Here is a 14,487-nt window from a genome sequence, read left to right on the forward strand (position 1 = left end):
AATTTCTGTTCTTCAAGCAATTCCCTTGCTAGGTCCTTATTCAAGCCTTTAGCAAGGGGGAACTTATATCCCCTCCAAACCCAGCTGAACTCATATATAAACTCTAATAATAACTCAGACACTAGCTCGGCTCGAGGAGGAGGCACCATGTAAGAACCCCACAAGAAGGCATATAGCTTATGCTCAATACTCAGAGATGATCGCCCTAGCATACAACTCGTTACACTCTTAGGAAAAGGGCTTTAGTAGGACGAAAATGGAAATGACATCTTCTTTTTTCAAACTATAATGAACAAATCTCTCCATTCCCAGACCTTATTAATATCATTATCTAGAAAATTCAACTTTTGAACTTTCCAACTCACATGGCTAGACCTAGGATCCTGGTTAGGCTGAAAAATTGATTGAAGACAAGGATAGTAAGTCGATAACCCTTTTTGCGGCAGTACTGATAGAAAGCCACCATTTACGCCACATCCACCAGCGTAAGCTGGCTAGGGGGAAGCCGCAGATCCCGTAGAACCTCCCAAAAAAGGTAGACATTGAACTTAGAAACCTTGAATAAGGTGTTCCTAGTATATAATAAAAGCATTAACGAGCATCGCGTTGTTAGCTCGCATGTCCGAACTAGGGGCTTCTAATTCATAAGCGCCCTGACCATATATAGATGGAGATCATAGAAACATCCTCAGGATTCATGAAACTCACCATGTTATCCATGAGATACAATGCGTATTCAATTTAGGACACACTTGGTGTTCAAAGTGACTCTTCATTTTGGTCCAACTATACTCATATGTCAACCATAATTGATCCCCTGGCCTCCCTATATAATTCCTTAAGAGTGACATATGCCTTGAAAAAATCAGGATGGTTATGCAACTCCTTGGTGTAATGATATTGCAGGAAAAAAAGTACGCCTATAACTAAATACGACTTCAAGCTACTTATGCTTTTCAACAGAATGACTCTCATTAGTCTCACCAAAATCACTGGTCCAAGAAGCATTCAAATCTGAAGAAAGTTTCAGTATCTCCATTTAATGGAACCCTAAGTATGGCTTTGCATTCGACAAACTAACAATAGAAAGTAAGGAAAGAAATAACAAAGGATGCGAATGAAAAATTTACATGCCTTATAGCCTCGTGGAAAAATACGGTCAATAAAATCTCATATGTTCCGAGTTCTCTAAGTCTTTTACAAAGGCAAAAGAGTTCTTCCTCACTTATTCCAGAGCTTTATACTCTTTCATTGTTATACTATAATAAATTATCTATAAATTACAACCATCAATCACTCATGAAATGTCGGTTATCCTTTGAAAACGCACATCGAACAACAGACATTTAATCTTTTTTTATCTCACATATAATGATTCAAAATATACATGTGGGGGAACATATGTTAGTGATCCTCTAAATTGAAGACCCAAGATCAAATGAGTTTGAAGCTCTGGTTTATCCCTCTAAATGGATCCAGAAAGCCCTCTCGTCCAGCACCGACCTACAACCACCGTTTTACCCAAGGGAAGCAAGACAATTTCACCCCTTGGAATCCCCTATAAAATTGTACTTTCCTCTCTTTTTAAGACAATTTTTACTTTCCACTTAATGATTTTAGTATTGGAGTCTAGGATCCACTTCAATACAGGTCAATCTCTAAAAACAGAGCCAACGATCGAACTCTTTGGGCTGATCCAACATTATATATAATGGATAGAAAGGTAAAATGTAACTTACATAGAACACAACTATATATATATGGATTAGTTTGCAAGTCTAATTTGGGTATTTATGATGAAAATAATTGCTTTAACTAGATATAAAAATTATTGAAATTTGTTATGGTAATGTCAAAATTCTTTAACTTTGAACAATCCAATAGCAGGTAACTTTCTATTATACAACTAATGAAATTAAAAGTTTAAGCCGGCTTGAAGTGTGTACAATACATGCTTATATTACTAAAAAAAATGTTCTTATACCATTTTATGGAACCAATTGAACTAAAAGTTTAAGCTAGTAATTAAAACTCCAATTAATATTTATCGAACATCAATAATATTCTAAGCAAAGTTAATTATTGAAATTTTTGAATTTGAAATCATTTACGTGTTGTTTGATTAGAAAAAGAAAGTTACTGTTTAAAGAAAAAAAGCTCCAAAAATAGTAATTTTAAAAAATAAAAACATTTCCATGAAAAATACGATTATAAACACTTTTTAATTCTTGAATTTCTTTATTTTGGAGACGTAAATTATCATGTTGAGGTCGTTTATTTTCAGAAGAGATTTTTAAATAAATGGCAAAGTTCAAAGATATTTAAGTCCGATTTTAAAATCAGAGACTATAAAAAAAGTAAGATAAAGTTGAAGGGCCATAAGTGTAATTTACCCCATTAAAAAACATAAAATAGGTAGAGATTTAAAATAAATAAATTTCATTAATTTAACAAATTGGATTTCATTTTCAGATTTTAAATTTTACCTTTATATAATTCCATACAAGATGATACATCCCTATCATACAATACAGGATAGTACTTATGGAAAATGACAGGATAATTAAATTATATATATTCACTATGTTGATAGTTTTTGTCTTATTTTGTAAAAAATGGAGTAATTAGGTTGTTAATGTCCCATTAATAATGAAGCCTTGGCCCAAGCAGATTTACATATGATTAATTATCACTCTACTAAAGCTGGAATATTCCTTCCACCACTTTTTGAGTTTTTGGCCCAATCTATAAAGGGTAGACCTATAAAGGTAGACCTGTTCATGGACCGAGTTTTGACCGGATTAAACGGTTTTTATCTAAAAACGTTCAACGCAAGCCCAGTTTAGTCCATTATTAATTTAGACAGTTTGGGTCGGATTGGGCCTGGGTTCAAAAATCAAATTCGAAGTCGGTCCCATATAAATCTACCTAAATATATATATGTATAATTTTTAATAATAAAAATAAAAATTTATATTTAAAAATAAATATAATATATAAATTTATTGATTAATATTAATAGGGGGGCCAGACAAGGCCAGACCGGACTATTTTTATAAATCTCAAACCCGTCTAAAAAAATAGGCGGTCTTTGATGGGCCTGAGACGGACTGGGACTAAGGGCAGTTTTTCTTGTCCAAAAGATGTGTCTGGACAGGTCAAGGGGGTACCTAGACCCGTGAACATGTCGTATAAAAGGTAAGTATAAAACTACCCCTAAACACCCAATTTTTCTCTGTCAAATGAAATTTAACTTATAGTCTCATTAACGGTATAATTGAAGGCTTAATGTTAGTAAGCTGGATCAATTTTAGCTATTATTGAAAAATACTCAAATATTTTGTTCACATGTTGTCCACCATTTGCATATTAATTGGTTCATAAAGTAAGAATGTTGTGTTTTTTGCGTTTTTAGAATAGGTTTATAGATGGAAGGCATTTAAGCTCGACATAATCTTTAGTTTTATTTTTTCCCAGCACATGCAGAACACAAAAAGAATTCAGACAAGATAGGACCACATAATACCATATACATACACATGTTTTTGATATGTTACTGTTATGTGTGATAACACACATTTAGAATAGAATGACAAGATTTATGACCGAGCAGAAAGATCTGTATAATATCAAAAATTAATGTAACTTATCATAGTTAGACAGTTGAGAAAGAAACTCAGTTCTTTTTTATGATCTTTGCCCGTTTTGTAGGAGTATTTTCTATGACTAGCTATCTTAAAAAACGTAATGTTGTTTTTGAAAGTAACGAGTATAGGAAGATTTAAAGGGGTACATACGGTGAGTCTGCTAACTTCTTGACTTAATTATCCTTGGCTTAGTTATCGATAATTATTGAACGGTGAAATCACATTGTGCTGAAGGGGAAGGGATCAACCCCCTTAATTTTTTTTTGTAACAAAATAAATTATTATTTATAATTTGTTATCAAATTCAATTACTCTATATTTTTCTCCTTATTTTGGGTTAATATCGTGTTCGCATTGTATCAATTATGGGATCAGTATCAAATATGTTAATCCTAAACCAACTCAAAAAAAATTGTGCCATAATCGTATCAAGCTAATCAGGATAGGTAGTGTCAATTTCTTGTCATGTTTCCAATCACGTGTAAATTTACTATATACCTATGTTAATCGTGAGATTTAAAAATATAGGAAGAGATAGTAATATTTATAAATATTCTATGTCATTTTTCGATTAACAAATTAATCCTAACCAGCCAAAAATCCGCTAATATCATGTTGGGTTCGTGTGATTTGTTTATGGTTCATATGTAACTTAACTATTTCTATTAAGGATGACATGTAAAAGTATAAGAAACTCTAGTGGTGTTTATAAGTAAAAATTATAATTTTATTACCTTTATTAATTAAAGTGACAAGTAAAACATAAGAAATTATTATAATAATTGTAAATATTTATTATATTTTGAGTTAATGGATCAACTCTTATTAACTCCAAAAATTTACATATTAATTTCGTATAAACCCAAAAATAATTCATTATCTACTAAACTAAATCTAAAACACTATAATTACGTGTCAATTTCATATCATATAATCAGATCATGTATAACTATTCTTGCGGATTCACCACTGGCTATAATAAAAAATTTATACAATTTAAAATTTCTAAGCAATATAAATATTTTATGAGAAAAAAACTAATTGTCCATTTGTTCTTTTACCTTCTTTTTATTGTTACGCCTATACATTAGGCTAATTACAAATCTAATCCAACTAAAAGGGTCCATTTACATATCTAACTCACTTTGCTTCTATCTCACCAAATTAGACATTTTTATCCACTTTGGACAAGAATACCCTTATTTCGATTCATCTTCTTTCTCGGACTCTCAACGTCTTCTTCACCATCCCAAACCGACGAAAAGACGGTGATTTATAGAGAGAAGAGATCATGTTTCGTTCAACCTTTGAAAAATTAGTGTCTGTGGAAGATGATTAGGATGAAAATCTCAAAAAATGAGAAAAAAATAACAATTGAACTGCTGCGATGTCGCATTTGTGACGAATTCGTCACAAATGCGACACGAGTTATCGCATTTGCGACGAAATGCGACAACTATTGTCGCATTTGCGACGAGATGCGACAACAATGGAGGAAAATGGAGGAAAATGGTGGAGAATAAAGGAAATTGAAACGATACCATTACAGATGAAGAAAGAGGCAAAACCAGCGAGAAAAGCAGACATATAAGCTAAAAACATACAATTTCTAAGGAAAATTGAACATAATACTTCAATAATCTCAAAAATCGCTAACGATTGGTATCAGAAATTGAAGAAGATGAACCGAAGAAGAAGTTGAAACGAAGAAAAAGTTGAAACGAAGAAAAAGAAGAAGAAGAAGAAGAAGAAGAAGAAGCGGATGAAGCGGAAGAAGAAGAAGAAGCAGGAGCAGATGGATCGATCGAATAGAACTAAGCGTATTTTTTTTTCTAAAGTGGATGAAAGTATCTAATTTAATGAGATCGAAGTAAAATGGGTTAGATATGTAAATGAACCCTTTTAGTTGGGTTAGATTTGTAATTAGTCCTATACATTATTTGGTTGGAATTAAAAAATAATTATTCACAACTATTTCGAAAGAAAATCAGTTAATATCTACCCGTTGTTAATAACATTAAATAACTAACAATAAAAGTAAATAGATAGTAAATTATGACAACGGAATTTAAAAAAGGCGCTAATACAAATATAATTTTTTTTTTTTAAATGATAACTAATTTCATACTTGGATAAAATGAACAAAGGAAATAATGATGGGATTAAAAAAAATTACATAAACCCTATAGAAAAAAAAATTGTATTTTCTTTTGTGAATTTCCTCTTCACAATAGCAATTAAATCTCTCTAACCCAATTTTTTTTTCAAAAAAAAATAATATATTCATCTCCTGGAGGCTATATTTAGGATATTATGAGATAATTGTTTTCTAAAAACTGGAAAATGAAGCTGCCAAAGCATGATTTTTGAGCATTTCTCTGGTGGAATTCCTTTTAGCTTTGTCTCATCTTCAAGAGCTACTTCTTTCACAAATTTTATTGAATTCTGTCAATCAAGCAAATTAATCAAGTTAATAAATAAATAAATAGCTTCTAAAAAGTTATAAACAGAAAAAAAAATCAATATATAGATTAGTTATATATATATATATATATATATAATTTGCCGATTTCTCGATTCGAGACTCGCTATGCACTATTTAGGTAGGTCATTTTCTAATTAAAATTTGCTGCATATGCTAGGATTCAAACTCGAGATCTAATTTCAGCGACGTACTCAAGTTAACGTTTTTTTTTTTTTTGAACCCAAAAATCAGAAATCTCATATAACAATAGGATTCGCATCCTCAATAATAGTGTTTGACAACCATTCCGGAATTTCAGAAGAAACAAAATCACTAGCATTGGAATAGGCCTGCCTAGCTACCAAATGTGCAGCCCTATTCGCTAAACGGGGAGTAAATGATAAATTAAAATCGGGATTGGATCCTAGAATGAATTGACAGTCATGGATAAAAGAAACAAACTCCGAGATGTCTATTTTGCTCGACAGAATCGCATCCACAACTTTTTTCGCATCAGACTCAAATTCAACATGTGTGTAATGCAAAGCCATCAACCAAATCATACTTGTTCTTAGTGCTAATGCCTCGACCACACGAGGCTCCCTATACCCTGCAACACAGCTACTGCTACAGAATAAAAAGGTTCCCGTTGCATCCCATCAACAAAGATTTTTTAATTCTAGAAAAAAATTACAATTTAATAATTTTATTGACAATTAAATTTTATAATTGTAGCAAAATATTATTAATAATTAAATGATTGTCTGTGCATTTAATTCGCACAGCATAAAACTAGTAACTTAATTCATATGATTATTCCTTTGTATAGAAAAAAACATTTATATATATCATTATCATCAAATATATTACCTAATGTATATAATTCTAATTTAAATAATGATTAGAGGTTGTTTAAAGAAAAATTAATAATGATTAGAGGTTGGCCAAACGTCTACTAACCCAAAATGCATCATTAATTTCAAAGAAAATAGTACGATTGGACCCCACTATTATCAATTTATTAATGAGTACATAAACATAAAATATATAATTTCTTTTTAAGTTTATTGATTAAACTCGTATACCAAATGGAATCGTCGAAAGTTGTTCATTTTAGTCACTTTGAACCAGAACTTAAAGGATAATTCATTAGTCACTTCAACTTCTTGAAAATGATAACATACTTTTGATTTTTCATCAATCAGAGAAGATGTTGACCCGTGAGGACCACTCGTTTTTCGATTGACTTCCTATATAAAATGTGGCTTTTCCTTTTATAAACATTTGTAACATGGCATTTCGGAATGATATTTCAAAGTGTTTATGATTTTAGAGACACTATTGTAAAAATATACTTTAAAAATGGGTAAAATTTTTATGAAGGGAAAAGATACATTAGATATGAGAAGTCAACCGAAAAGTGAGTGGTCAAAATCTTCACTGATTAAGGAAAAATAAGGAGAGCGTTATATCGGTTTTAGGGAGTTAAAATGGCTAATATGTTGTTCTTAAATTCGGAGGCAAAATGACCAAAATAAACAACTTTAAAACTATGTTTGTTTTAAGTCATTAAAGTCCTAAGTTTTTTATTTGTCACACTAAATTATTGATCAATTATAATTAAATATATTAATTCTCTAGTTATAAAAAAAAAATTGTAAATATCAAACTCGTTAAAAAAGTGTTATTCATATAATTTTCGCGTACGTCTTTGCTGAAATTAGATTTTTCTAAAAAAAATTATAGTTTTGTCAAACATATTTCAAAAAGCAATTTGAAATGCGGATGAAATTACTAGTTTTTTCTAGATAAATTTTATTTTTACAACTAATTTTGATGGTATTAGAATTTTAATATATGGAATTATATTTAGAGGTGTTCATTTATTAAAAAAAATTAAAATCTTAGATGTTTGATTAGAGAATTACTGTTTATCTTTTATACATTAAAAATAATTTTTTTTTTCCCAACAACATGCCATTCCCGTTTTTCCAACAGCAATTAGCAGATAAACTAAACAGACCTTTAATTAGGGATGGCAACGGGTAGGGCACCCGCGGGTAGTGTCAATCCCAATCCCAAACCCTTACCCGTTTATTTTTTAATTACCCGTACCCGTCCCATTACCCTAACGGGTATATTTTTGCATCCCATACCCTTCTCATTTAATTCGCGGGTACCCACGGGTACCCTTACCCGTTAAGAATCAATAAATAAAATAAAAAATATTACAAATTTAACAAAGTATCAATTTAATAAATCGTTTGTCTAAAAATTGAACAAATTGAACCTTAATCAATAAGAATAAGTAGCTGAATAGTATCACTCAATGGTTGAAAAACAAAAGGTTGTGGTTTAAAAACTCAAATATTACATCTAAAAAACAATAATTTTTTTAATATATAAAAGAATTATGACGGGTAACGGGTACCCTAGGGGGTATTCCCATAGCCGTCCCATTACCCTAACGGGTAATTATTTTGATCCCAAACCCTTCCCATACCATTTTATACAGGGTACGGGTAGTCCCATTAGGGTCGGGTAGTGCCGGGTACCCGCGGGTACACTACCTGTTGCCATCCCTACCTTTAATCGATATAACTTTATTTTCTTAATTTTTTTTATTATTGAGCTAATGCATGATAATTAAGGACATTTTCTCAATATATGATAAATTTAGAAAAGTTCTATTGTAAGTAATTTAATGTAATTACTAGGGGACTAAATTGAAAAAAAGAAAAAGTGTATGTACCTGAGTAGCATGTGGAATTGAAGAAGGACGACCCCATCTTTCAGGATCCCAAAGGATAGAACTATTGAAAGCAAAGCTAGAAATATGAATTGGGGGCCTAATTGCATTTCCATCTTCACTTTCATTATTATTGTAATTTATGTTTATTTTCTTTAAATGCCATCCAATTACTTGTGAAGAATCACAAACTGGTCCTTCAATTATCACTTTCTTCTTGTTTGCTCCAACTAATGCCATTGGCCATGTCCCAAATCCCCTAATTCATCCACAACAAACACTATTATTCCTTTATTTTCCTAATTTCCGTTGTTTGCTGATCGATATTAACTGATTTTTCTTTCAAAATAGTTATCAGCAATTGTTTCTCAATCCTAACCGAATATCTTATATCTGGTATGTAACGTGTTTAGTTAAGATTGAGAAACATATGCTGATAGATGTAAGATATTCGGTTAGGATTGAAAAACAACTGCTGAGTACCTATTTTGAAAAAAATAGTAAACAACAAAAACGGAAAGAAACCGACCTTAATTCAATAAAAACTCAAACAATTGGAGAAATATATCATAGCTTTTTTTTTTAACATTAGTATGATCATATTAACCAATGTAATTTGTGAAAATAATAATGAATCAAATATATGTAAAAGAGCTCATATCATTAAGAAAAATGAGGAATTAAAGATTTAAATAGCTCTCAAGTTTCGCAATCAGAATCAATTTAGTCCGAATTAAATTGTAGATGTCAACTCGGTCATCAAGTTATCAAATTTTGACAAATTGAAGAGTTAATTACAAATAGATATCATGTGGTTACACGGATTTGTAGATGAGTATTTGTGGTATTTTATTTACAAACGCAACCATGTAGTTTGCAAAATTTTGTATTTTTTTTACTTTTCCAAATTTAGCCGATAATGACCTCAAAATGACAACTCTCAAGAATTAAAGTTGTTTAGTATCATATTTACTATGGAACTATATTTTTAATTTTTCAAAATTATCATTTTTGTAGTTTTCTCTCTAAACATTAATTTTCCCTCTCATAAAAACACACGTAAATGGCCCCAAAACTAAAAACTTGAAAAATCAAAGTTGTTTAAAATATCATTTAACTCTTCAATATTTTCATTTCGAGATCGTTATTGGCAAATTCTAACAAAGTTCACCCAAATACCAAATTTTGCAAACCACATGGTTGCGTTTGAAAAAAAAATACTACATGTACTCATCTGCAAATCAAGGAAACCAGAAGACATCTATATGTAATTAATCTAATTTTTTTTATATTAAAACTGTTTGTATTCAGATCAATTAGTCAAAAATTACCAATAAATTTCGATTTTGACTAAATTGATTCTGACTGCCAATTTTAACCACGGTTTTGACACGTATTATGAAAAATAAGAGAGAGAAACATACTCAATTTGTCTAAGCTCATCAAAGAAGGAAAGATCATAGACATTATTGAGGGCAGCAAAATGAACAATTCCACTCAATTTATGTTGTTCAATATGCCTCAAAGCAACATTTCTCTGATGATCCATTTCTTCTTTTATGTCTGTAAAATTCTGTTTGGACACCAAATGTCTGTACATTATTCCTGTTTTTCTTAACATCTCCGAAACTTCATTTGACTCTGTTTGACCTTCCACCACTATCCACAACAATGGCGCCGCCACTAATCTCACTGTATTAGCTAATCTCCTCAGAAACACATCTTCATACCTATCAAGACATTATCATAACAATTATTATTAAAATCTTAATTTTTTTTAAATGAAATATTATCAGAAGCTTTTTAATCAAATAAAAATAAATAGTCTGTCCAAATTATTTACAAGAATAGGATAGATAAATTTTGTGGGCCCAGTTTTACACGTCCGTGTATAGAAAAGGAGTTTGCTAAATCGAATTTGTTTAATTTTTTCCATATATATACGTGTTATAATTTGAATGATATATGTATCAATGTTAAACTTCTTAAAATTAAGCTGGATTTGGAGTACAAAAGTAAGATTGAGTGTTTTTGGACAAATATAGAGAAATTTATCGTCTATCATACATTAATCAAGTTGGAGATTGTAATTAAATACAAACTCAATTAGTAATTAACAACTTTAAACTTTAATTTGTAGAAAACATGAGACCGAAACAATCTATGATAGGTGTAGTTCCAACTATAGGAGGGCCGGAAACTATCCATGGTAGTAGGGGTGGTTCCGAGGGTCGGGAGGCCTGGGCCCTCTAGCCCTCCCATGTCTCCTCCCCGAAATGTATTACATTTTTGTAGTTCTTTTTGGTAAACTTAGTGTCTTGACATGGTATCCGACTGAATACCCCAAAAATGTAATATGTTTATCATCTACCCGTAAATAGTTTAGTTAAATGGTCAAAGATTCGAATCATGTGAAGTCACTTTTATTAAAAAAAGATTTTCAACGTATAACGAGATACTTTTATGGAAAAAGTGTGTCAAATATTATAATAAAAAATAGCGATAATGTACAAATTTATTAATGAAAATTGAATGCTATCCTAAGTAGGGGTGTTCAAAAACCGAACCGAACCGAAATACCGACCGAACCGATGGATTTCGGTTTTTTCGGTTCGGTTTTCGGTCTATTAGGTTCGGTTTTGGTTTTAAATATTTAACAATATCGGTAATATCGGTCGGTTCGGTTTTTATGATAAAATAACCGAATTAACCGAACCGACCGAAATAGAGATTAATTAGATTTATAATTTAGGTAGAGACTTTATATGACCTAGAGTTTGCATTTTCTTCCGACCATCCAAATAACGTAACTATTTTATAGTTTTTTTTTTATCAATGTTAAGTCTAATACATTAATATTGTTCTATTAAGAAAAATACATTAATACTGTTCAAACATTACACTAATATTGATCAAATCAATAACATTAGTGAAAATTATGGTTGTAATGCGAATTGTGGTCGTAGAAGGTTTGTACTTACATTTTAATAAAGTTTTATTTTTAATTTTCAAACTTTGCATAAATTTTATGTTGTATATTACTCAACTTGAATAACTATTTTTTAGACTTTAGATTAAACTAAATTAATTAAAACTTATAAATATTAATTTATTTTTTATTTTAACTAGTTAGCATGTGTTAAAACCGAAAACCGAACCGAACCGACCGAAATAATTAGTTCGGTTCGGTTCGGTTTACTAATATTATTCGGTTAGGTTCGGTTCTCATTTTAGGTGTTATTCGGTTTTCAGTTATTTCGATTCGGTTCGGTTTTTAGACCGAACCGACCGATGAACACCCTTAATCCTAAGTCTAGATATTGTAACGAGTTTAATTTCTCCAACTCTGAGTGTTCTAACAGACTAATAAAATTTGAAATTGCACAACTTTTTCAACGGGATTTAAATTGAACTTATTAACGTTAGACTTGAGAATACCTTTGTTTTGAAGTTGTGGGAGTAATTAAGATTATTAATTTCCTCGGTAAAATCTTGATCCCTTCTTTTTCTTCTTCCCCTTCTCGTGATAATGAAACGACGTCGTTTTGAGTCTCCAAGAATCTCGGAGTAGCTCCAGATTCTGTGGAACTTGGTGGATTTGTGGGAAATGGAAGAGAAGTGTGATTGTGAAGATGAGGAGAGAGATAAAACTGAAACATTTGAAGTGAAGAATGATTTGAGGAAGAAAAGATAGAATTTTTATTATGACTAGAAGGGGCAAAACCAGTGAAAAAACCCATAACAAAACATAAAGAAAAATGAACAGCAGCTTTCTTCCATAGCTGAACCTTCTTTTTTGATCTTTCAAGAGAACCCATCTGAAAAGGAAGGATCTTTATGGGTTTTGGACAATTAATTTGTGGGATTAAGGTTGTTTGAATTGAATTGAATGTTTTTAATAAATTGGAAGGAAGAAGGTAAGGTGTGATGGGAACAAGCAAACACAAAGAAAGAAAAAAGGATTGCTTAATGGAGTTTTCTCTTTAAGTGGAAGGAACATTCAAATATACTGAAGACAGACTGCACCAAATAGTTGTTGAGGGATGGAACCCATCAACTAATTTTACATTTTTTTTTTCTCCAAACAATTTGTTACAAAAGATTAGTTATATATAAAATAAAATAAAAGCCACTTAACTTCTTTTCGTTTCAATAAAGTTATTCGGTAATTTCAGACAAAAAAAAAAACACCCGAATAGTTACGGTCAGGGACGGAACCAAGGGGGGTTAGGGGGGGGGGGGGGGGGTTCGAGCCCAGGCAGGCGGTCGGAGAATTGAGATTTTAGTAGTGGTGTCTGGTAATATTTTGGAGAGAATTATATTGACTCTATGTAGTATTATTTCAATGTTTAAAGGTAGATTAGATGGTTAATGATGTTTACTTTTATTTGAGAGGTCCTATGTTCGACTCCCTTTAACCTCATTTTTTTTTTAAAGTTTTTATTTATTTTTATTTTATTCTGAGAACACTTTTGAATTGATAAAAAAAAAGTAGATATATTTAATATTCATTTTTATTATGTCTTTACCATTAAAAAAAAGTAAACATGCTTAATTTTCTATTAGTTTAATGCTAGTTTCTAAAAAAAAATGATAACATTTTTACAGTTTTAATGAATTGGAGGCTAAAATTTTTTTGCCCAGCCCTAACGGGCTGGACTTTGAAAATTTACCGTCAACCGCATAGTTAATTTCAAATTTTTTTTTTACGTTTTGAAATTTTTTTACTGATATATTTGAGTCTCAGGTCATCCGGGGTCCTGGTTCCGCCACTGGTTACAGTCACGTTCAAAATGTTTGACTTTACGTATAACATGTCAGCCACATGAGACCAAATTAAGAAACACAGTTTAGTGACTTTATTCAAATAAAATAAGTTCACTGACTTGTATGTGGTGAAACTCTTAGCCTATTGGTTGAGAACTTACCTATGATCCTAGAGGTCATTGGTTCGAATCACATGGGTGAGGTGGGTTGAGGGTTACTTGTATGAAATTGATCATAAACTAGGATAACTATTGGTACAATTCACCTCAAAAGTTACATTCATACTGAACGGAAGGACGATTGCTGATCCCGATACATAATAGAATTTCTCCTCATTAATTACATCTACAAAGAGAGTTGAAAACCTTAACCAACCAAGTTGAATTTGTAAAAAATATATGGGTCGATTCTCGTTTTCTTATTAATTACATTTGAAAAGAATTTGATTTCAACTTAACAAATAAGATTAAATACTCTTTTGGTTTCTTATTATTATAAGTTGTTTAAGGTTTTCTAATTTATTCATTTTAAAAGTATGTCATTTTGTATTTATAATATACTTTTGATAGTATTTTCTTAAATTTGCTCTAGTTTGAGAGATTTAGTTATAAAACAAATTATTCTAAAATTAAAGAACTACAATTTGTAAGTAGAGATTTGAGAGAAAAATATTAAAAGAAAATTAATCATTTTAATAATCTAATTAATATTAAATTGTTAACCTTAATCGAAATATAAAAATTAACCGATGGAGTATATAAGTATATATAATATGTGTCAATTTCACAAGGGTACCAAAATACTTTGATAATTGTTGACGAAATTACTTGCAAAACTAGCAAAATTAAAATATGATAAAA

At 30.7% G+C, this 14,487-nt stretch overlaps 1 protein-coding gene across 1 annotated transcript; it reads right to left on the minus strand.

The window, feature by feature from the left end:
• Positions 1 to 5,787: 5,787 nt before the first annotated feature.
• LOC136208420 (beta-1,4-xylosyltransferase IRX9) lies at positions 5,788 to 12,819 on the minus strand. Its single transcript, XM_065999281.1, has 4 exons — positions 12,299 to 12,819; positions 10,285 to 10,590; positions 8,864 to 9,119; positions 5,788 to 6,092 (listed from the first exon to the last, which is right to left on the minus strand). The coding sequence occupies exons 1-4, from the start codon at positions 12,676 to 12,678 to the stop codon at positions 5,931 to 5,933; spliced, it is 1,104 nt and encodes a 367-aa protein (XP_065855353.1). The 5' UTR covers positions 12,679 to 12,819; the 3' UTR covers positions 5,788 to 5,930.
• Between the last annotated feature and the right edge of the window lie 1,668 nt (positions 12,820 to 14,487).

This window comes from Euphorbia lathyris, chromosome 10 (genome assembly GCF_963576675.1).
Source record: "Euphorbia lathyris chromosome 10, ddEupLath1.1, whole genome shotgun sequence".
Lineage (NCBI taxonomy): Eukaryota > Viridiplantae > Streptophyta > Magnoliopsida > Malpighiales > Euphorbiaceae > Euphorbia > Euphorbia lathyris.